The 25,188-nt window shown below is 39.3% G+C and overlaps 1 protein-coding gene across 4 annotated transcripts in view; it reads right to left on the reverse strand.

Annotated features, from left to right (window-relative positions):
* Positions 1-25,188, reverse strand: part of DNAAF9 (dynein axonemal assembly factor 9) — a 162,192-nt gene that overhangs the window by 27,418 nt on the left and 109,586 nt on the right. For all 4 annotated transcript variants that reach the window (XM_051965843.1, XM_051965841.1, XM_051965840.1 and 1 more), the window contains 6 exons: positions 22,983-23,071; positions 22,323-22,424; positions 21,910-22,027; positions 19,171-19,259; positions 17,608-17,766; positions 935-1,060 (listed from right to left, as the gene is read on the reverse strand). In XM_051965843.1, coding sequence (XP_051821803.1) covers positions 935-1,060; positions 17,608-17,766; positions 19,171-19,259; positions 21,910-22,027; positions 22,323-22,424; positions 22,983-23,071 — 683 coding nt within the window. The remainder of the gene's footprint in view (positions 1-934; positions 1,061-17,607; positions 17,767-19,170; positions 19,260-21,909; positions 22,028-22,322; positions 22,425-22,982; positions 23,072-25,188) is intronic.

Here is a 25,188-nt window from a genome sequence, read left to right on the forward strand (position 1 = left end):
AGTTCTAGACTTCTAACACACTTCAATTCTTAATACCTGGCTCCACATCTGTTGACATCGTCCTCAACTGCATCTGTTACTAGAATTAGAGAATTAGTATTGAAAGGGATCTCCACTCTAAGACTTTCCAACCCCAGATCCAGTCCCACTAAATCAGAAAGCCAAAATTTCTAAAACAGTAAGGCTCCATCCAATGTGTCCAAGTACATCCAGGATCTCTGAAGAGGAAAACATCCGGCAAGCCTGATTCTGAGAAAGCCTCACTTATATGACCTGTCCTCTCTCCCTCAACCAAAAGCCTTGTACATCAAGATCATCTGCATTCCAAACCCTTTTCTAGGTGTAAGATGTATATATGACACTAATGGCACTAAACTTTCTAAGAAAATACATTTCATATTCCACTCACTGTACAAAATTACTTTTCAGTGGCCACAGAAATATGATCAGAATTATTTGCAATATTTTTATCTGTAAAACAGATTAGACTTACTGTGTATAGTTCCAGAAAACAAAATTAAGACCAGAGAGCAAAAAGCACAAAGATATAGACTCAGTATTCTCTAAAATAACAATAAGAGTCTTCCAACACTGGAATGGAATTGTCTATCCCTGGAAATATTTAAACTTATCAGGGACATTTCATGGAGTATTCCTGGACAAAATGACTTTAGAGATCTTTTGGTTTTAAGATTCTGTGATTCTAAGCCCACAGGTCCACAGGGATCCTCTTGTAGCCTTGAAGAGGACTTTTGAGGGTCTGGCAATAATCACTATATTAATGAGAATTTATTGAACATCTACCACATGGCAAGTAAAAACAATGAACTTCCAAGAAGCAAAATTAAACAAGTCTGCTTAAAAAGGCGATGCTTTCCAAAAAGAACAACACCCTCCCACCCAACTCCTTACGTTCTAGGTGGCTGAGGACTACCTGTGCTTCATGTAGCAGCATAAGGGCTCCACACATGTAGTAATTGTGCCAATTTCAAAAGTAGACTTCACATCTGAGTCAGGGTGAGTCTGGAGTGCCTGGACAACATCAATAATATCCATGTAGCTGTAAGAGAAGAAAAATGGGTGACTAATGGTAAAATCTTGATACCTCAATGTACTCAAGAGAATGAGTAATTGCTAAACAACACGAATTAGAGATCTTAACTTTTAAACTCTGAACATAGTGACAAAGATGAATACTTCCAAAAACAAAGTAGAACAGAAAAATAGGATTGTATAAAAAACCATAAATCTTTTATTATATCCAACTTGCTTTTCCTTTTAAGCATAAAATAAATTCAATATATATCTATCATAACTGTCCTGTGTACCCGCATTTTTTGACTCATATTCTCTTCAGAGCATTTTAAAATGATGCTTAAATGATTCTCTTTTTCCCTTTGATAACTATAGTCCATTCCTTCTACCCTGCCAGTTCATCTGTCTTTTTGTCTTTGTCCTCCTCCTTACCTTATTTCTTTAGGAAAGCAAACTTCAAAGAATTCAAAGAAAATCCCATGGCATAAGACTTTGAAAACAAAATGAGGTTAAGTGATTGGGGTGACTTTTCAGAATGAAATCTTGCCCCAAAGACAAAATGATTCTAATGAGAAAGAAAAAGGAGACCTAGAGACCATTTTGGATACACGGAGTGCCCATCAGTCAACACAATTATGAAAAGGATCAGTATTAGAGAGTTAAATGAGGGCAGTAAGTAAAAAAGAAAACAAAAAACTAGCCCAGTCATGAGAAAACTAGCCCAGTGCCAGGAAGCATCGACCTGAAGTGAGGGACCTCAGAAGCTATCTTTTCTTCTAATAGAGATTTCTCTCTAGAGCACACCCAACCAAGTGATCCTCCAGTTTTTTGTTTGAAGACTTACAATAGAGGAGAACCTACTCCTCCCCAAGGCAGCCTATTTTACTTTCGAGCAGTTCTCATTGTTAGCAAATTTTCCCCCAATTTCAAAACCCATCTCTACCTTTTACAACTTCTATCCATTGCTCCTTGGGAGCTAAGAAGAATAAACCTAATTTTTCATATACTTGAAGACACTTTCCACATCTCCCCTTGAGCCTTTGATTTTTGATTTTACAGGAAGCCTTTGCCAATCCCCCTTAAAGCCAATGCCTTTCCTCTGTTGATTACCTCTAATTTATCCTGTATAGAGATTGCCTGCACATATCTGTATATAGCTCTTGTTTTCCCCCATTAGACTCTCCTTGAGAGCAGAAATACACCTCACACTTAACACAAAAACAGCTACAATGGTTGCCTGAATGAGAGGCAAACTATCCATTTCTCATACTGACATGAGCAAAACCATGAAGTAGACACTAGACCAAATAATAATCAAGAAATCCAATTAAAAAACTGGCAAGTTCTCCTACATCATAACAGCATAAAAAGTTTAACAGAAGCTTGAGTCATAGAGTAAACATTTAATAAAAGTTTTTTGATTGTTCTTAAGATACTATAGACTTGTAAGTAGTTGTTTGTTTCAGTCCCCTGTCTAAAGGCAAATGAATTCCAAAATTAGAATCAAAAAAGGCTACATAAATGACTCATTAAAGAATTTAGTCACGAAAAAATTTAATCCAAGCTCCACCCTGCCAGACCTCATCTCTTACTTGATCCAGAAAATAGAGACTATCCATAACAGTCTTCTTTCCTAATCTAGACTTCAAAACTCCTTGACCTCATACTATGTTCTTTCCTCTTTTTTTTCCATTGTCAGTTAAGGACATTATCCCTTTTCTTGTCTTTTCATTTGTATCCTTGTCCCATCTCCTGCTGATGAATGCATCTTCAATAGTCTGCATTTCTACTTTAATTGCAGTATCCAAGAGCCTTTTCTCAACCCTTAGCTTTCCTGATCTATGGTGAGTTTAGCATTTGACCTTAATAGTCAGACCTCCATCTATATTTTAACAGTGAATAATACCCTAATTCTCCATACTGACCCTTTTCCTCTTTTCTCTCTGCATCCTTCCTCTGGTAAACGCATCAATTTCTGTAAGGTTTAATGACCTTTTATACATAAACAACTTGCAGATCTATACACTTAACCCTAATCCCTCTCTAGGGTTCTAGTACTTTATCACCTATTGCTAGTTGCAAAGGGAACTGCACTGTCCCCTTTAAGCATCTCAAATTTATTATGCCCAAAACATAACTCTATCTTCCCTTCCAACCCTCCTTCCCATTTCTCTTTTATTTGATAGCACTCCCCTTTTCCCAACTGTCCATGATATAACCTCCACGCCATCTTTCAGTCTTCCCTCTTCCAAATTCCTGCACATCTATCAGTTCCAAAGTCTGGCCAATTACACCTTCATCACATATCTTACATTCTTCTTCACACACATATAGCCATTACACTACTGCGGGCCCACATCTCTCCCACCTGAACTGCTGTAAAAATCTATATTACTGGTCCCCTGCTTTCAGTTTCTCTCCTCTCCAATCCATCTTTCTCACAACTATCAAAATAATATTCCCAAAGCATGAGCCTCATTTAAAAGTGTAAACTCAGCTTGGTGTTTGAAGCCCTTTAAAGCCCTTTACAATTTCACCTCCTTTGCCAGGATCTCTCCAATCTAACGTCACAGAATTCTTTTTTCACATACTCTATGTCGTAAATAAACTGGCTTCTATTCCCAAACTTGGCATCCCTTTCCCCCTTTGCACGGACTGTTCCTCTACTCCCCCACATTGAGAGGGCATATCCTCCTCTTGACAATGAAAATCAGATATCAAGGAAAATTTATTAAAGAAGAATCTTATGGAATTGTCTTAATGTATCTGGGCAGAAGCGGGTTCTGCTCCAAAAAGCACAGAAGTGAGAGAAGCTTTATTATTGTTAGTTTGGTGCGGTCCCTCCCTTCAGGGATTGGTCCATTCCCTTCAGGATTACAATCTCTCTGATATATCTACTACTGTGTTTCCCCAATAATAAGACCTATCCCGAAAATAAGCCCTCCCCTTACTGTGTAAGATTCCTCTAAAATAAGCCCTCCCCCCAAAATAAGCCCTATTGAGATTGCTGCTGTAGTGAAGGTGATCCCCTGCGCTACACGCTACATTAAGGTACCCTCTGTATGCACCGTCTCCCCTCTCCCCGCCCCCCCCCCCCCCGTGAAACGCACGCCGCGCTCCGAGCTGCATCCAATCAGAGCTGCAGCAGTGAGCGCGTCATCCTGTTCTTCCCCAGTGATATGCTTGCTGGTGCCATTGAGAGCAGTGCCGTGGAGGAGAGCTGAGGCAGGACAACATAAAAACCCGGTGTGTAAGCGGGAGTGAGGGGGCATGATGGAGGATAAAAGGGGCATGATGGAGGATAAAAGAAGAACTCAGGGGGCATGATGGAGGATAAAAGAACTCAGCCAGCACTCACCGCGCTAAAGAAATGAAGAACTTCCTTGCAGAGAGAAGAATAGATCAAGTAATGATTCCTGCAGGAATGACTGCCTATCTCCACATCCTTGATATTGCAATAAACAAGCCATTCAAGGACCATTTGCGCATGGAAGTCAATGACTACATTGAAAATAGAAGGGAAAGAAATCAGCGTGGAAACTTTGTGAAGCCCTGTCTGCAAGAAGTCGTGACTTGGGTGAAGAAGTCGTGGGATAAAATGACTGACAGCTGTGTCGCCAAGGCACTATGAGCAGGTTACCTGGACAAGACATGTTCATTTAAAGAGAGCTATATTGCTGGACATGACAGATTGGGTCCACTTCTTCTGAAGGAAATAGAGGCGCAAGACATCCAGGACGGAATTCAGGGTATGGACACTTATGACGATGTTGTTGAAGAAGATGACATGACCATTATTGAATAAAGGTACTTTTTTTGTTCACATTTACCTGTTTATTAAAATTGCTGTCAATGTTCATTAAAATAATCCCTCCCCTGAAAATAAGCCCTCTGGTGGGTTTTTTTTTTTTTTTCCTGTCCAAAAAAATAATAAGACAGTATCTTATTATCGGGGAAACACGGTATATGTTTCCCCCTAAATACATATAAACATGTTCCCCCTCCCTCCTCATGTTCAAAAATGGCCAAAAACTCTTCCTTTGGGGTGTGTTGTTTAAAATTCAATGAACCTATTAAGTAGGCATAGAGATTTGGTCTGGTTAAGTCAAATCACTGACCCCAATTAATATGGGCAGTTTGTGGTTTTCTCAAAACCACAAGTCTTTCTGATTAGCTGAATCCACCTGTGTCTTCCTAGCTTCCCAACTACTTGTTTGCTCAAGGATTCTATTGATCTCTTAATTGTTCTGTGGAATCTTAACCTTCCTTAACCTCTGGCATTTCAAAACCCTCTTGGACAGTGGTATCTACTATCCTACACTGATCTACTCCTTCTCAAATTATAATGCATGTGTTCTATTTCCTATCACTCACACACACATAGAATTAGAGCTTCTTGAGGGCAAGGACTATTTCTCATTTTGTTTTTGTACTCTCAGAGCTAAGCACATCACTTTGCACATAATAGATAGTTAATAAATGTCCATTAAATTACTTAATAAATTTGTGTTAAATTACAGTGGCTTGCCATAGATCAAAATAATTGTTTAGTGTCTTTAAGAAATAAAGTGCTTTTCTCACAATAACCATGTAAGGCAAGTAATACAAGGGTTATAATTCTTATTTTCCAGATAAGTAAATTGGAACTTCCAGCTAAGATGGTTGCCTGAATGGGAGGCAAACTACCCACTTCTCACATACTGACACGAGCAAAACCATGAAGTTGACACTAGAACAAATAATGATCAAAAAATCCAATTAAGAAACTGTGGCAAGTTCTCCTACATCATAACTGCATACAAAGTTTAACAGATGCTTGGGAGTCATAGAAAACCAGTACCAGCATGCACTGCATGAGCAAAGATAGGTCAGATATACATATAGCCTATAAGTCTCCATGCCCAGATGCAGCAAGAATGAAGAGGCCCCAGAGAAAGTCCTAGGGTCAGAAAGTCCTCCAACAGGACCTCAGAAGCCTCTAAGAATAGCATGAAGCAGTGACTAACAGTGCCAGAGTACTCTAATCACAATAATCCACACTCAGCAGTCTGGAGATTCCTAATATTCTGCCATGAGAATCTACAAAGAGTCCTGAAGGTTCAGCCCTCTGAATCCTTTTTCGCTTTTTAATTATTAAAGCTTTTTATTTTCAAAACATATGCATAGATAACCTTGTTGTTGCCATGCACAATGATTTCCTGGTTCTGCTCATTTCATTCAGCATCAGTTCATGTAAGTCTCACCAGGCCTCTCTGAAACCATCCTGCTGATTGTTTCTTACGGAACAATAATGTTCCATAATATTCACACACACTAATTTTTCAGCCATTCTTTGACTGATGGGCATCCATTCAGTTTCCAGTTTCTAGCCACTACAAACAGGGCTGCCACAAACATTTTGGCACATACAGGTCCCTTTTCCTCCTTTAAGATCTCTTTGGGGTATAAGCCCTGTAGAAACACTGATGGATCAAAGGCTATGCACAGGTTGATAACTTTTTGAGCATAGTCTCAAATTGCTCTCCAGAATGGTTGGATGTGTTCACAATTTCACCAACAATGTATCAGTGTCCCTGTTTTCCCACATCCTCTCCAACATTCTGCATTATCTTTCCCTGTCACTCTAGCCAATCTGACAGGTGTGTAGTAGTATCTCAGAGTTGTCTTAATTTGCATTTCTCTAATTGTAATGATTTAGAGCATTTTTTTTCAGAGGACTTAATCAGTCTCCTGAATCTCAAAGATCCAAGGGGACCTAACCCCAGGAAAAACAAGTCAGCACAGAAACCAAGGTGACCCAGGGTGAGATTAAGTAGGCCTGACTAACTTACTCAAGAACAAGAGGGAACAGAGCCTAGTTCTGTGCCTAAGTAAAAGGCTTAAATTCAGGAACTAAAACTAGAGAGCTAAGTCAAAAGGAACACCGACCAGTATATGTAAAAAATAAACTAAAAAACTATTACAAATTTGGATATCTTTCCAAAAAAAGGAACTCCAAAATAGAATCTGATGGAAAAAATAAATGTTCCAAAAGATCTACACAGATATCTAAAAGAAAAGCAAAAGATAAAAAATTAAATAAAAGCTCTTGAAAGAACAGGAAGAAGAATAAGTAGCTTAGAAGTAAAAGTGATGACTCTGAATTTCCAGGAAATGGAATACCTGAAAACTAGAACAGACCAAACAAAAATCAACAATTCCAAAAAAATTTTAAAAGATGATAATGTAAGATATGTTATATTACCTTATGTAGAACTGACTCAGAAAACAGATCAAAGAGAGATAATTTAACAATCATTGAAAAGCATGATTAAAAAGCTGGGACACTTTCAGTATATCATAAATTAAAACTCCCCAACTCTTTTGGAATCGGAGGACAAAATGAAGATAGAAAGAATCCACAGATTACATACTAAAAGTAATCCTTAAAAGTCCCAAGAATACCATACCCCAAAATGAAAGCTTTCCTTTCCAAAGAAAACTTCTTTAAAAATCCAGAAAAAAGTAATTCAAGTACTAAAGTAATTAACACAAGACCCATTAACTTTTCCAAACAATGAGAGGAGAACTTGGAAAATAAAAATTTCAAAAGGCATAAAAGGACAGACTTTCAACAAAGAATAATTTATCCCTCTGCAAAGTTGAATATGATTTTAAGAAAAAAATGAACCTTTATTGGAAAAGAAGATTTTTTAAAGCAATTCTGATGAAAATAAGGGAACTCTGAAATACAAAGATAAGAGTCCAGAGAAACTAAAAAGGTAAATTTGTTTGAGCAATTGGAAAGACATGTAGTATATGATATATTGCTAACTTTCTAATGGAGGAGAAGAAACAAGTTTCCTTAAAGAATCTTAATGTCTTTAAAGGGCATTGGGGAAATAAGAAAATAAGAAAAAGAGAGGTCTTAAGAGTGGGTTAGATCTGTTCTAAAGGTTTTAAGAAGAGAATGAGAAAGGATGGCAAAAGAAGAAATACAGTCACATATAGAAAAGAGGAAGAAAGGGGCAGAACTTACTATTTCTCCTAATTGGGATATATATAAAGAAACAGTATGCAAATAAAGATGGAGGGAGTAGGCATCAAATTAATCTCCCAAATAAACACAATGTAGAATGTGAATGAAAAGTAATAACAGAGTGTTAGGAGAATTCTGGCTGGGGAGATTAGAGAGAAGCTTCACAGAAGAGGTATTACTTATATTGTTCTTGAAGGATGGAGAAGATTCAATAATTTCTCTAGGCTTATATTTCTTCATATGTAAAATATGGAGGTTTGAAGAAATGATTTCTAGAGCCTTTTTTATCTCTAATTCTACATGAGAATATAATTCAACATTATATGATTTGGATGATTTGTGTCATTCTCAATCTCTGTAACTCTGGAACTCTTCATAGAGAAAAGTTGTAATGATAAAAGCAGCATATAGAGCAAATTTACTCAGTTTGGGTAGGCTGAAAAATGTATACTTTATCAGAAAGGAAATCCATCTGAAATTGATCTAAATTGAGCAAGTATTTGAAAAACTGGCTCCTCATTGGTCTAGAATCAGTAACCCAGTAGTGTTGGCTGTTTTGAGGCATGTAAAATAATCCATTTATATTTCTAGAATTTTTATCCCATAATAGTTTTGTAAGAATTTCTATTATTGACAATTGGATAATAATGAGAAGTCTCAAGAGACAAGAAAATGAAGGCTTTGTTGAAAAAAAATTTCAAGAGCCTAATTCAATACCAATCAATACTAATTCAATACAAATAAAGAAGAAACATAAATATGAAAATAGATACCTCCAGTTCATGTTCGATTGAGCTTCACAATGTATTATGTAATCAAATTATCAATAGAACCATAATTTTGCCAAAATATCAAAGAAATTTACAAACAAAGTATTTCTTCAGTTCTTCAGAACTCAGTATCAGTATTTCCTTCAACAGCACAAACAACAACCTAGTGAGTGATTTCATAACTACTTACAGCAATTAGCATCTCTACACTTAGTGAGACTGGTCTTTGATTTAAGTCCATTGCCAAATCTACACTCAAAAAAGGTTCATACTTCTTTGCAGCTTGGTTTATGACAGAGCTAATGCTCCCCTGGCACACATAGCATAAAAAATCTAGATCACCTCCCATCAATCCCTTTAAGCAAATAAATGTTGCTAAAAAATTACCTAAAGCCTTTGATAGAACACAAACAAAATACAGTGAAATAAGACACTCCCATTTTGGTTTATGTAAGAAGAAAATAAAAATTGTTGTAGAAGACTTTTGAGGTGAATATTATTCCAAATTAAAATATATATATAGTATGCAAGCAACCATGTCCTCATATGTCAAGACATTTGTACTATTGTTGAGGTCCAAAGGAGACTCCAAAAGGTTGGCATTTCAGACAAGTGTGGCAAGGTGTCTCAAAAGATTTCGAGGCAAAGTTTAACACCTGTCATATCGGCTAAGATAACAGGAAAAAATAATGACGAATGTTGAAGGGGATGCAGAAAAACTGGGACACTGATGTATTGTTGGTGGAGTTGTGAACGAATCCAACCATTCTGGAGAGCAATCTGGAATTATGCCCCCAAAGTTATCAAACTTTGATCTAGCAGTGTTACTACTAGGCTTATATCCCAAAGAGATACTAAAGAAGGGAAAGGGACTTGTATGTGCCAAAATGTTTGTGGCAGCCCTGTTTGTAGTGGCTAGAAACTGGAAAATGAACAGATGCCCATCAATTGGAGAATGGTTGGGTAAATTGTGGTATATGAATGTTATGGAATATTATTGTTCTGTAAGGAATGACCAGCAGGATGAATACAGAAAGGGTTGGAGAAACTTACATGAACTGATGCTAAGTGAAATGAGCAGAACCAGGGGATCATTATATACCTCAACAACAATACTGTTTGAGGATGTATTCTGATGGAAGTGGATCTCTTTGATAAAGAGAGCTAATTCAGTTTCAATTGATAAATGATGGACAGAAGCAGCTACACCCAAAGAAAGAATACTGAGAAATGAATATAAACTGTTTGCATTTTTGTTTTATTTCCCGGGTTATTTTTACCTTCTGAATCCAATTCTTCCCGTGCAACAAGAGAACTGTTTGGTTCTGCAAACATATATTGAATCTAGGATATACTGTGACATATTTAACATGTATAGAACTGCTTGCCATCTGGGGGAGGGGATGGAGGGAGGGAGGGAGGGGAAAAGTCAGAACAGAAGTGAGTGCAAGGGATAATGTTGTAAAAAATTACCCAAGCATATGTTCTGTCAAAAAAAAGTTAAAATTATTAAAAAAAAAAAAAAAGCAAAGTTTATTATAATTGTAATGAAGCAGACTAAGTTCCAAAAGAATTTAACAAAGAACCAGGAGCAAGAAGATACATTTATAGAAAAAACTTAAAGATACCAGGAGCTTTATGTTATTTATTTGCTAAATTTATGGCTTACACATAGGTTTGAGGAGTGGTTTATTCAATGTTGTCTCAGGAACCTAGTTATCACTGACCGCAGATTGTTTATCTGATAGTCAGCAGTGTTTGCAGGACTATAATATACCTAAACCCAGGGGATCTCAGATTTATTGGGACATTTCTCCTAGAAGCTGCACCCCCATCAATATTTTCAATTCAGAATCACACTGATTTGAAAACATGATTTAAGAGAATTGATCTTATGGTTTTTGGTACTGTTAATAGTTAATATCTAAGATTCCTCATTTACAAAGCACCTTTGGTTTTTTGCTCATAAAGTAAATATATTACTTGAACTACCTATCTAATAGGATTATTTTAGGAAAGTACTTTAAAACTGTTGAGTTATCATCATCATCTCCATAAAGAGGCAAAGTGGTGAAAAAAGTGTTAGACTTGCAATCAGAAGATCTGGGTTAAGTGGGGGACTAGCCTCTTCAGGTTATGGCCTTAAGAAACTTTCTTTCTCTGGGGCTCAGTCTCCTTTCTTGTAAAATGGGTTGGAATATTTACACTATCTCCACAGTTTCATCCTGAAATTCTTAAAGCAATATAGAAATTAAGAACTAAAAAGTTCTCCCACCTTAACACTTCATTATCTTAAGCTCAAGAGCAATATTCTAACCAGTAACAAACAAGGAGAAAAGTTATTTTCTGATTATCCCATTATTCTTTGTCTGCCTTTCACAAGACATAGCTATGAGGAAAGTGCTTTGTAAACCCTTTAAACACCATAGAATAAGGATTATAAGACATTTGACCACTCAACTTATATGTGCAGCCTATAGAATACTATGCCTCTGGTTCCAGTGTCCCCATTTGGGATAGCACAGAATTTCTTTTGGGTCTGAAGCACACTATCTTATTCTGCTACATTTAATCCAGTTTATAAGACTTAACTCAAGGTCTTCCTTGTCTTTCTATTAGAAAATTAATTATTCTACTCCAAGAACAAAACCTACAAATTATAAAGAAACTCTACTTAACCACTGGCACTTCTCAATCTGCCTTAAAGTAGGAAGAGTAAGGGAACCTGATGTGGTATTACTCCTAGGGAGGATGTAGCAATAACTTTAAGCCTTGGGAGTGCCATATAATGCTGGCAGTCAGATAACAATATGTTTGTCAATAATAACAAAGTTTCTGAGACAATCTAAGCCATGGAATTCAATAGTGGGGTGCCACTTCACCTCTAAACCCTAGAATTCACTATTCCCTAAATCCACTTCTAAGACCCAATTCTATCTCTAAGTCACAAAATTAGCATAGAGACGGGTTCAAGCCTGCAAATTCTTTAATACCTCGGGACCCCAACTTTTTGGGGTCTCCTTCTGAAGCTCAACAAGGTGACTTGCCCACAACTGCATATCCAGGGCTTCCTGAAGCTGTCTCTGGATGAGTGGGATTCCCCAAAACCCAGGTGAGACAAAGCCACTGCTGGTTGGTGCTTCTCCCTTACAGTTGTGTACAGCTAACTTCAGGATTTCAGGAGTAAAGCTTTCGCTCCCCATTCTTCAAAAAATGCTGAGTGGCTTAAAGAGTAGTATTGATGAGCTGGTAGTGGCAGTGAAGAAATGTGAAAATTGAGGTGGGGAATCCCCTCTGGTCCCAAATTCACAAACCCAAAAAGTATGAATATCAGAAAAGGGAAGTTTATTGTTCACTAAGGAGAAACTTTCTTAGCCAGCAAATTCCTAATTAGGAATTTGGAAAAAGTGTGTTTAACAGACCCCTCATTATATGGGTTGTACTGGAGCTGGGAGCTGTCTGGGTTAATCAATAAAGGACCATCAGACATAGATCTCCAATTGAATTGAAAGCTTTTCTCAGAGTCTGGGAACCCCATGAGGGGGACTGGGCTACCCCGCAAAGGTCTCAGTTTCAATGTAGAGTGATTTGACCAAGATCTCCAATTGAATGAAGCCACTTAACTTGGGAAGAGCTTGTCTGGGATGGTATCACTCCAAAGATTACCTCATTTCTCCCCGCAAAGATCTCAGTTTACATGTATAAAGATTCCTCCCTTATCCAAAATGAGAGTGGACAAACTGAGTGGGGAGCCACGAGTACACATCCTGACATATGATACCAAATCCAGGTCAGTCATGGGCTGAGGGCCGCCATTCTACTCTGGGAAGACTGGGCTGCCGATGCACTCCCTTTCTCCAGATCCTGTGGTGGGGAGGAAGCCTCTGACCTCGCACAGCCCACACCTTTCTGGCAGATTCTCCCGACACAGAAGAATCACTGCTTTTAAATCTTAGGACTGGAGATTGGCTTCATTCCCTCTCATATTTAAAAAAAAAAAAAAAAAAAAAAAACTTTTGGAGAAAAAAGATAAAGTTTGGTATGTGAGACACTGATTCTCATTTCCTAGAGCAGAATTAGACAATAAGCCGCTCAAATGAAAGTCTTTCAAGCCAGCCTCCAAGGGCTTTTCAGTCATTTTAACACAATAGCTTTTCCCTCAGAGAGGAATGGGCGGGACCCCCATCAAGCTGCCCTAAATTTTCAAAACATTTTCAACATAGCATTAACCTTTACTCATTCAAAAGGAAAAAAAAAATAAAGTGCAAAACAAGCTTTAATCTTCCAGGCTAGCAGCCGGAGCCAGCCTAGCCAAGCCCAGTGGAGCCAAGCTCTTCCGAGAGAGCCTTTTATCCAAGGACCCCCAGTAATCCTGGGCCCTACAGTTTGAGTTGCTGGTTTAACATAATGGGCAAGAAGAGTGAGAAAGCTTTAAGCACTTGCACGGGCCGGACCCAGCACAAGACACTGGGGATACAAATAAAGAATGGCACAGAGAAATTTCGTTAAATAAAGTTACCTGAAGAAGACCTCCTTAAATCAGTCAGCCAATTAATAAACATTGATGAAGTGCTTACACTGTGGCAGGCAGGGTACTGAGCCTTGGAGGTCTGGAAAAAGCTCACAATCTTAGGAGGCCAGTGCTTGCAGTGGAAGCTCCACCATTCCCTACTCCATCACACGTTTAGGTTATCTATTTTATGCATCTAAACCATACTCTATTTAGAATGCACTCTTCTATCATCTTCTCTGATGGAATCATTTTTTCCTCTAGCACTCAGGTACCATATTTCCCAAGAAACCTTCCCTGATTCTCACCAGCTGAAGCACTTTCTCAAATTTTCCTGGAGCACTTTGTTCAGGTTTCTCCTTTGCTCAGTTGTCTGAGAGCATACTGATTGTGTTAATATTCTATTCCACTTATTAGACTGCCTGTCCCTCGGGGCTGAGATCATGCTTTTACAGTTCTTTAGTCCAAAGGCCTTTAGCACAATCCCAGGCACATAACAGATACATAATACATATTAGTTGAATTTAGATTCTCTTATTATAGTAGTAAAACCTGTGATTCTTTTTTATCGGCCTCTGCCTTAAGATCATCTTCATCAAACAGTAGGGTTTTTTTTTTCTCCAAAGTAAGGATACTTCCTAAGAATCTAACTGCCTCCAAAAATCTATTACTTTCTCTGTCTTTGTATTTTCTGGTTGAATCTATGATTTAATCAGGTCAAGGATTTTTATTAATTCAATCTTAAAGACAAACACCAGTTAGTCAACAATTTTAGTGGATGACAAAATCTTAGGGCCTTCAATGCCAACTGCCAATATTGGTGAAGTCAAACGGAACCTGCTAATTTCTGGAAACAAAAGAAAACCTTACTTTGTGCTCAGAAAGGCAAGACTTCCCCTGAAAGATTACTCAAACTGTCCCAAGACAAAAGCCATCTGTAGGCAGTGAAACTCTAAACCTCAGTTCATACCAGAGGGAATGGACCAAAGACACACAGTAGAGGAAATTGTCGGGGATCCATAGTTGAGCCTCAAGGGCACAGGTCTGGCCAGTAATAACACTGCCCTAGAGACACGATATTTGGTACAAGCTGTGGATTCCCAGTGAGACACATAGGTCAATTCAGGTGCTACAGTAATTCGATCTGAGGGTCCTAACTTGCTAAGACAGAAGCAAGGACTTCTGTATGAAAGAAAGATCAGTCTTCACTCCGATCACATGGAAGATGCCAGGCTTGCCAACTCCTGCCTTCCAGTTGTGAAACTGCTCCCCTTGCTGTGAACTGGAAAATCAACAATTCAATTCAGCAAACATCTACTACACTCCTAATATGGACAAGGCACCGTAGTCACAAAGTGAGAAAAAACCCTTGCCTTTAACGGACCTATATTCTTGGGACTCGGGGTACAAGGTATACATGGAATATAGCATCAAGAAAATTTAGCAGGAGAGCACTAACAGGATCCAGGAAGCTATAATGAACCTCTGTGGATCAGCTTGGCTGCAACCTCCAGTACTATGAAGCAGAGTACTTCAAAATAGACTAAGGAGATTGACTTATGTTACAGATAATGGGACTGATACCGTCACACTTGGGCCTTAAGAAGGGTATTATTTTGCCATTGTGTGGAGGTAGGAACATTAAGAGTGAATCAAAAAACAAACAATTCCCCTTCTATCCCCTATAGGAAGTTAGAAACTCCATAGGATGCATATTTTAAAGTTCTTGATCTCCTTCCTAGCCCTACAACTCAGCAACACTCCTTACTCATTGGGCTGGAATGCCAATTCATTCCATAAGTGGTAAAAACAAATGGACAAGGAGGAAATAAGCCACTTAATGGCTCAGACCATTCATTTGCTTCACAGTAGCATACATTTAGACAAAGTCAAGGCAAAGAATTCTCATAAAAGTTCAGCAGAATTGCACCTTGGGGAAGAGAAGTGATTGTCTGAGATGACTGGGCTCAGACTTATGCCCTTTTTCTATCTCTGAAACATCAGTCTTATAATAAGAGTTGGGGTACTAAAGGCAGTCTTTCCTTTTAGCCTATGTTTTAATGGAAACAATGAACCAATATGAGATATGAATGCAAACAAAATTACTGCCCCTAACTTTAATGAGGGACACTGAGTCTAACCAATATTTGAAGGAGAATCCCTATTGCCCATTCCTGACCAGTGGTTATCCACCTTTCCCTTGTAGACCTCCAAGGAGGGGGAGGTTTCTACCTACAGCAACTATTCAATTCCTTTTTGGGAGAGATGTCTGTAATTATTAGGAAAATCTTAAGTCTTTTTGCACCTTAAAAAAAGGTTTTAAAAATTATAAAGTTAATAAAAACTGACATATATAGAACATGAAAGCTTGCAAAGTATTAACAGGTACCTCATTTGATGCTTAAAACAATCTCATCAAGTAGGGGTCACTGTTATCCTCATTTTACAGACTAGGAAGCTGAAGCTGAGAGTGTTTAAATGACTGGCCTGGGTCTGAGACTTAGTTAATTCTGGGGCAAAATGAATTCACATCTTCCTGACACCACGTTTAAGGGTTTAACCATCAATTCAACTCTCATATAGACATAAAACAGGACTCAACATCTTATGTCAAATCCCCAGCCTTTAAAAAAACAGATGTGAATTAAAAAACCACAATCAAAGAAAATGTTTTTGTTTTGGTTATCTTCAAGATCTGATCTAAATTTTCGATGCCATTTTCATTCCTTCTTTCACTTAGGAAAAAAAAAAAGAATATAGTTAGCAAATAGATCTGGACATGTGGCTCCCCTTTTTGCTGGTTTCATTCTGCATCATCTTGTATAGGTCTTTCCTTGTTTCTTTGATTTCTTCTTTATATTTATCATTTTTTTTTAAATACCATAATTGATTAGGTCCTGGATTTAACTAGGTGGTGTTGACAGAGCTTGAAGCTCTGATAAAATTACTTCCTGAGGCAAACAGGGAAAAGCACTGATGGGGAGCAGTTCAATCTTACAATCTCATCCTCTGTGGTAGTAGTGGGTAGCTCTACCTTGCTGTATCCAATTAGAAATCCAAGTTACATCAAGTCCCTGAGGTTAAATTTCCCCTATAAATCTATCCGTAGCTCATACCATCTTTGTTAAACCTGCCATGACACTCTGCTTCATTATGTCTCTTTCATTCCTCCACCATGCTTCATGTCTATTTTGGCACCCCAACTTGGGGGCTCTAGAAAGCACACTACAGTTCCCTTTCTTATAGCTAACTAATTCTTTTAGGGTGCTAAACTCCTTTATAGACTTAGCCTGCCAGCTAAGGGCATACTCCAACCCCATAGGACATTCCCTTTCTCCTGTATAATTGAGAGTTCCACTAGGGAACTGTTTTTTTTCCATTGTTAATTGTTAAAACCCCCTTCCTGGCTAATTATATGCTCTCCCAAATCTATTTCATATTTACCATTGCTGGTGTCTACTGTACCTCTTCATTTATTTTTTTTGTACGTCTTCTCCTAAAGAAACCTTGTTTTGTTTTTATTTTGTTTTGTCACTGTTAGAAGTTACGGGGTCTTGTGTGATCCCAATTATAGTTACTCAGTACCTGAATTACTTCTGGATATTTCTGGGTATTTATAGAATTTTTTTGGATATTTATAGAATTTTCCTTGGAGATGAGAGCTTTGGTTTTTGGTTATGATATTTTTTGCCAAAGAGAATGACCATTGTGAATTCTTCATAGTATTGAATCCCAATATTTGGTACTGAACTTCAAACACATCATTTGGAATTAGAAAATTGCTCTCCTAAATCACATCAATAATGTTTCATTATACTAATATATAATTTATGCAGCCATCCTCCAAATTGTATATATAGTTGGTTTCTAATTTTTTGTAATTAGAAATAGAACAATCACGAATATTTATGTACCGATCATTCCTTTCCCTCTTTTTATGATTTCTTTGAGCAAAAGTTCAAGCATTAGAATGAATAAGCTGAAAAATACGATCATTGCTCTGATCCCAGTTCTTTTAACTAATCCTCATATGGCATGGACTCTGGCCTCTTTAACATCCTGGACTAGAGCCTTGCAAAAGTAAGGTAGCCAGAATGGCCTCACTTTGGTCTAAGCAGGGCAAGAACAAGACCTTTCACCTTCTAGAGTCTCTCTTTATGCAGCCTAGCATAGCGAAGTTTTGAGGGCTGACCAGAAGTCAGTCATACTACTGACACACTCCCAGATCTTTTCCCCAGGAGTTGCTATCTAGACACAGCTTCTCAGGAACTTACGCTTGTAACACCACCAACAATCTCGTCTTTTTCCGAGTATATGCCGATTGTCTGGCACTGCGGTTCTGCTGGGCCTCCAGGGCACTGCTCAGGTATTTTTGGAAGTGGGCTGCATTGAAACATTCAGGGGTGTCCATGGTTTGCCTATACACCATCCACCTATGAAATAACACAAATTCAGACACAGAGTGATTCCCTGCTACCCCTCCTGCAACTGCTGTTTAATGACTTCTATCAATGGTTCTGCTTATAATGAGAACTGTTTGAACAAAAGTGACTGTTCTCTGTGATCAGGTAGGGAGCAGAGCTGAAAAGCCATAACATGGAACTGTGCAAGGCTATGTTCTGCCACTCTGGAAAGGAAGAAAGCAAGGAAGGATGGTCTAAATCCCAGAGTCCATCTGGAGCCTACTATTTTTTTTTTTAAATTAGTCTATAACCTTAATCATGATCAGACCTAAAGGCCTCCCCTCCTCCCTTTTATGCTCTCATCTTTGTGACCAACTGCTTTTGTTTCATTTCTATGGACACTCCCTCCTCTTAACTAATCCCAAAACACAAGTACATTTTCAAAAGAATTTACTAACTATTAAGGCAAAGAAGTAAAAATATGAAAATGAGCTTGTGAAGAGAAAGAAATATAAATTTATAGAGCCCAGAAAATTTTTTTCTCTTCTGATTTTACAAAAGGTCAGTACAAGCTTAGATTATTTAAAACTCAGTTTTGTTCTAATCAACATGTACTAAGGTAAAAAGCAAGTAGACTGAAACAAATTGGGATTGTGAGCTCTGTGAGGTCAAGGACTACTTTTTATCCTTTTTTTTGTATCCTAAGTGCTTAGCACAATGCTTGGACCTTAAATAGATAATTTATGCTGACTGACTGACCTGAGAGGACTTGAATCACAACATTTGTTGCGTTGTTTTTAATCAATGGGTTAGTACTTGACAAGAACAGGATTCCCTAGCACTTCCGAAGGACCTCCCCTTACAGGGTTTCCAAACAAATCTTTAGCTCTCCCCTGCTTCCTTCCTTTCTTCCTTCCTCTGAGACAAAGCATGGACAAAGCAGACATCAAAGCCCAACTAAGCAGCTCAATCAGCAGGGCTTAAAAGTTAAATTTTTTTCTAATTGATTAGAGTTTTTTCCCCTCTCTCTCTCTCCCTTTCTCACCCCTCCAATTGAAAACCCAACCCAACCCACTATTTGTCACAGATATGCATCATCAATTCAGCATAGCTTTCTAAAGATTATTTCTTGCCAAATAAACAGATGGTCTGTATGAGATGTGGGAAAACGTTCAACAGATGCCCTTCACATTGGACTCTAGGAATCTTTTTGGTCCACAGCCCATGCACTGATGTGGATTCATATATCTTCTGAGGATCAGGCTACAAGGATCCTTCAACCCAAGTTTCCATATTAGTCACTGCCCCTTATTCACCTCTTCAACAAGATCATAATAAACAAAGAACTATTCACATGGCTGCGATGCCCTCTCATCTGAGGCCTGCTAAATCCTTTTTTACCCAAAGCACAGAGACAAGGCTAGCCATACCAACCTTCCATATTCCTTGTGAAGACTGACCAGGAAAGCACTTAGGTCAGTGGCGTGACAGCCTGGTAGGCCGGTGACAATGTTCATAATCACCTAGGGGAAGGAAAAGACATTCAACAACTGAGAATTGTGTGAAAACACAGTGCCAGGGTGGAGACCAAGTTTAAATGGAATGGGTGTGGAAAGCACTCAGCTCCGGGGCCACTACAGCGGATGGAGCAGGCAGGTGAAATCTGGCCTCCTCCTCCACTTACTTGTTGTGTGACCCTGAGCAGATCACTTAATTGCTTTCAGCCTCAGTTTTCTCCTTTGTCAGTGAGCATAACAATACTTCAAAGATGTGCTATAAGGACCAAGTAAACTATAATCTGTACGAAATATTATGCAAACTTAAAAACACCATATAGTTGTTAGCTACTGCTGGTTTGTTATTAATAAAATCAACTTTTGTTATTATTATCTAAGACATAGTCAATAATCTTATAGAATGTATACTTTCTTAGGGGTACAAATAGCAAAGATAATCATAATAATTTTATATGGTAAGAACATTACAAAGCTATCCCTCAAAAGAGTTACCAAAAGTCCAAGGGGGTAGGTCTTTACAGATTCAGAGCATAAAGGAAGGAAAAAGGTAGTATTTGAGTTGAGAGTTAAAAGGCAAGTAGTGGAATTAATCAAATAAAGAGGTAGGAAAGATTTTCAGGAATATAAAACATTGGGAGCAAAGATATGGAGGCAAGAGAACCCAGGAGATTAGGTCTCAATCACTTGAGCATAGAATGTATAGATGAGAGAAATGTAGCTTAGAAGGCTGGAAATATAGGGTGATCTCAGAAGATTGAAGACCTTGAAGATTGGAGAGGAAGCCAGACTCCCGCCCCCCACCAAATTTGAAATTTACTTGAGAGGCAGTTAGAGAGCCACTAAAATTTCTGCACCTAGGAATGGCTAGGTTATTAGGAGGTAGGAAGACCATTAAGAAAGACTGATTGATAATGACGTCTATACTGTGGGAGAACTGAAAAGAAATGGCCAGGAGAAATGCCAGAAGAATGGGTGGGAGTGAAGGACCCTGACTGGTTAAGGAAAGACATCAGAAGACATCACTAATTAACACCAGCCTAACAGATACGAGAGAACAGGTCACTGATGATGTCAGGCAAAACCAGACAAAACAAACAAACCAACCTAGGAGGAGAAACAAGTGTGGGGAGAAAGATGATGAGTCTGGTTTGGGCATGATGAACGTAAAGGGCTAAGGTGAAGATATCCTACAGCGCTCAGAGGGCAGATCTGGGCATTGGCTGCACACAAGTGGCCTTTGATTAAAAGAGGGGATGTAGAGAAAAGGGAACTTGTGCCACTACACTGGGAACTTTTGAGAGAAGTTGCTGGACAATCAGTAACGCCAACTCCGGATCTGCCACACGAGGGCCTGGCTGCTCCCTCTGCTTCTGAGAATCCCCTGCTTCCTTTAAGATTCCATTCAGGGACCAACTGCAGGGCGAAGCTTCTCCTGACTCCCCAGGTTGTCAGTGCAGATCACTTTATACTGACTTCTCCGTGTACGCTTTTTATTCCCCCAAGAGAATGAGTTCCTTGATAGCAGAGACTCCAACAAAGAGTCTCACACTTAGTAGGGTTTAATAAATTGGACTGAATTCATTGGAAAGGGAAGGGCAAGTGCACATGGTTTTCTTTCCTTAATTTGACAGTGGGTTATAATAAACTAAAAGATTGATGAACAATGTTGATTTTAAAGCACAGAAGCCCAATCCAGCTCTGCTCCATTCCTATGTGCCAACACCGAGTTTCAGGAGGCCCAACCCTCAGAACTAATGTCAACCCAAGGGAAAATGAAGCAGTCCCTTCCTCTTACTCCCTCCCCACCCTCCCAATCTAGCGGAGTAGAATATCAATGTAATTTAAAAAATCATTGGTTAGGAACCTATGAAATACAAAGTATTGAATCAGGTGCTGGAGAGACACAGACAAAGCTAAGGAATGGTCACTGACCTTGAAGAGCTTCTACCTTGGGCCCTCTTGTACAACAGTATCAACACTGATGCCTTCGTGGCACAATCTTATGTCATCGGTAGACCTCTCTCTAGCTCCCCCAGCTAACAAAAGTGACCTGTCCCACTTCCCCTATTTCCAAAGGTTTGGTCTCAAGTAGCTGTTAGTTTCCAGTTTTTATTGGAAAAGGTCCAATACAAATGGACAGGAAAACAAAAAATGGACAGGAAGATGTTGGGCAGGTGCCAGGGAATTAAGTCCATTGGAAAGTAGAAGGAGGGAATGTAGGAGGACATGACCCTGGGGAAGAGGGTTTTACTTGTTTGGTTTTGTCTATCCTACAGCAGGTGCCAGGAAATGAGGCCTCTGGTTTATGTGTAAATCAAGGTAGGCTCTGGTAGCTCTCAACAAACCATCTGTTACTCTGGAGAAGAGGCTCAAGAGGGCCATGGCTTTATGTAAGGGATGTGTTTTGGGAAGGGGTCCTGGTGTTGTCTTCCTTAGGATCAGCTATAAGAACTAAGGGAGATTTCTGTACACATTGTCCAAAGCAGGTTTCAGATGTACAATTATATCAGGCTTGAAGGGGATGGCAGCTCATGAAAGGAATCTTCTGCACTTTATTTACTAAACCCCAAAGAACCCAGGCAGACTCCCTGTTAGCTGCTCCAGCCCAGGCCCTGCCCCTCCCTTCAGGCACAGCCTGTTGGGTTAGCTCGGTTACCTTTTCATTTTCCTCTTTCTGAGCAGGCTCAATTTCACCTTGTTGCAGGAGGATGGGAAAATGGGAGCTCATTACTGGCTCCCGGCTGACACTGCAGATGGCAAAATGTGGGAGAAACCTGGAAAAACAAAAGCTGATGTTATTACCTTCCAATATCCAACACAAGTTGAATGTGCCCATTCAAGCAGGAAACTAGACAACTGCTGTAAAATAAATCTCAGGGCACTTTCCTCTGAAGAATCAACTTATTCCTAGTGTGATGCAACTGCTTTGGCCACTGAGGGGAGCTGGGAAAGAAAGCCCCAGGAGCTTGACCCCCCTGTCAACCATAAAATTCGCTTTCTGTCATTCCAATAATAATAATCTGCCAGAAGTTCTACAAATTATACACAACAGGAAACCCAGGGGCTTACCTGTCTAGATCAGGGAGCCGAGCATTCAGGAGTTTGAGCTGATTCCCTCTTTCTCCAACAGGAAGGGACTGGGCAGTAAAGAGTTTTTGCATATTGGAATACCTGAAATAAGAAATTTTAGTACAATTAAGTGTTATATAATTAGGAGTTAATTTTATTTATAATCAATCCCTTGTAAACCCTTTGCAGACAATCACGTTTTCATTTGTTCAAAATACTTGTTTTGAATGCCAATAAAATGCTGAATGAATTTGTGACTGTTCATATTAGAGAGCATTCACATTACCCACTGTTTTAGCACGTGGCATGTGGCCTTGTCACTGCTGGTAGATCATGAAGGAGGGAAAAGCAGGTCCAACTGAGCACTCAGTTGGTTCACCTCCTCTATGCATGTGATGAAAACTTGACTGGGACGGAAGCAACTCAGGTATGATTTTCTGATCCTTTGTTATTTCATCTCTCAAGCTTCTTCCCCCCTGAGAATTCTGGATAATAGAATGTGTGGCATATAAACAGTCCAGGCTGATAAACAGATGCCAGCATCGGTACTTTCATAGCCCCAACAAGCCACAAATGTGAGGTGGACAGAGGCAAAGACCCTCAAATACAAGTGTATGTACATCAAGGAAGAAGGCCTAAAGACCAAGAGCAGCAACTTACAATCTCTTTTGTTCTTCGGATAATCCGTCTTCCTGGATCACTTTTAAAGCCAGCTCTGAGTTAGCTGAGTGTTGCCAAGGAGAGAAGACCTAAAAAAACAGAATCCATGCAAAGAGCATTTAAAACCCAACAATAGGATGTGGAAACCACACGGGGATTTGGCTGTTGTTGAAAACCTAAACTGTCAGCTCAAAACAAAACCACAAAAACAAACACTCTTTCCTCTAAATGGGGTCTAGACAAACATTTTCCCAAACAAGCATCATCATACTCCAGGACCCTGATTTTGAAGTGTTTACTATGGACAAATGCAACACAGATACAGTGAGAGAGGTGGGAGTAGGAAAGAGAAAGAGAGCACACATGTTTTTTCATCATGGCAATGTTTTCCCTGGAACATGTAACAAATAAACAAGGAAGACTTGTGTTTCTCTGTCTGAGGTGGCTCAGGTCTAACTGCAGGGAGGTGGGAGAATGGACACACTGTTGGATTCATTGCTGGGTCTCTTGCCTGGATCCATACCCTAAATAAATCGGCAATGAGAGAAGGAATGATGGGGGGAAAACCAGTAGAGGGTCATCCTCAGAATCTTCCTTTGTAGACTTTTGGCGGGGGGGCTCTGGGTCAGAGGTTTGACTAGGAAGATACTTTTTACATCATCGTAAATTGAGAGGAAAGCAGCCTCATTCTATATTTCCAGAGTTTCCCATGAAAACAAATATCTTGAAAAGGACTGAGAGGGTAATTGTGAGAGAAGTATATTATAATTGAATATTACTCAAAAAAATTCTTCATGTTTCCATATCCTTCTATATATTCATTTTACTAATTAATAGCTCTTTCCTAAACTCTGATGCAGCAAGGTAAGCCCTATGTATGACAAGGCAGCTCTTGGGAGCTTCCTTGTCATACATAGGGCTTACCTTGCCACTCTTGGGAGCTTGGAAGTGGACCTCTTGCCTCGGCCTGGTCAGAAGGCCTCACACGCCCCTGGACTCTAACCATCTACTAAGATAAAGTCAGCAGTTTCCCAGAAAGGATGGCTCTTTTGCAGTGGGCAAGGGAAAACAAGTTATTAAGAACAAAATGGTATCTGTACTGGCACCAAGAAAACTGTGGTTGAAACTCACTGTATGCTCTGCTACAAGTCTCTTCCCTCTCTGGGTCTGTGTCGTGGTCTGTTTGATATGAGGGATGGGTTAGGTGATTTCTAATAGTTCCATCTCCAAAATTCCTTAATTCTATAAACTTTTAGCTCGACTGAGCCAGGGTTAGGTCTATCAGAATTACTTAGGTGATATCCTCTAAGCATGAGGCACAGCAGATCTGGGAGCAGAAGTAATGACCACTGGCCATAGGCTACATGGTCCAGGGGAGGCCATGTCCTGGGCCTGGCAGACAGAAAAGAATGAGCAGCACACTAACATTTCAAAAAGCAATGGAGAATGGGGGTCACACAAATGTCTCGGGACCAGCCCGGAAACAAAATGTAAAACAAGGAAGGAGTAGGGAAGGAGGAGAGGCAGTGTTCTCAAAAGCAGGAATAACAACAGCAGCTGACAGCACTTTACAGACATTATCTTATTTAATGTTTAGCATGAACCTGGGAGGTGGGTCAGGCACGTGTTAGCTCCATTTGACAGCTGAGCTCATTTCATTAGAGAAAATGGCAAAGGAACCTGGTGAAAGCCCCAACTCTCCCAAGCGGCAGAACCAAGACCCGATTCCAAATACTGCTCCTTTTGCCATCCTGCAGGGAGAAACTGCCCAGATAAATCCATTGGAATGGGCTGACTCTCAGGAAAAGAGGCAGGTAGGCAGTGTGGGGAAATAAATGACAAACTCGAATGGACTCAGCAGATTCCAATCTCCTCTCATGAACAAGAGAGGGCAAAGCCCCTCAGTGTGTGCTCACCCAGCGTTTCATCATCAGTTAATTAATCAAACATTTATTAAGTACCTACTGTGTGTCTGACACTACAGGAGGCACTGAGAATCCAAAGACAAAAGGAAAACGATCCTTGCCTTTGAGGAGTTTACATTTTAATAAAGCAGACAACTTGTACATATGTAAGTATACACATGAAACACAGAGTTAATAGTAAGAGCTAGCATGTGCATGGTGCATTGAGGTTTGCAAGTGTTTTATAAATATCATCTCATTTAGCTTCACAACAAGTCTGCGAGGGAGATGATATTATTCCT

Source organism: Antechinus flavipes, chromosome 6 (assembly GCF_016432865.1).
Source record: "Antechinus flavipes isolate AdamAnt ecotype Samford, QLD, Australia chromosome 6, AdamAnt_v2, whole genome shotgun sequence".
Lineage (NCBI taxonomy): Eukaryota > Metazoa > Chordata > Mammalia > Dasyuromorphia > Dasyuridae > Antechinus > Antechinus flavipes.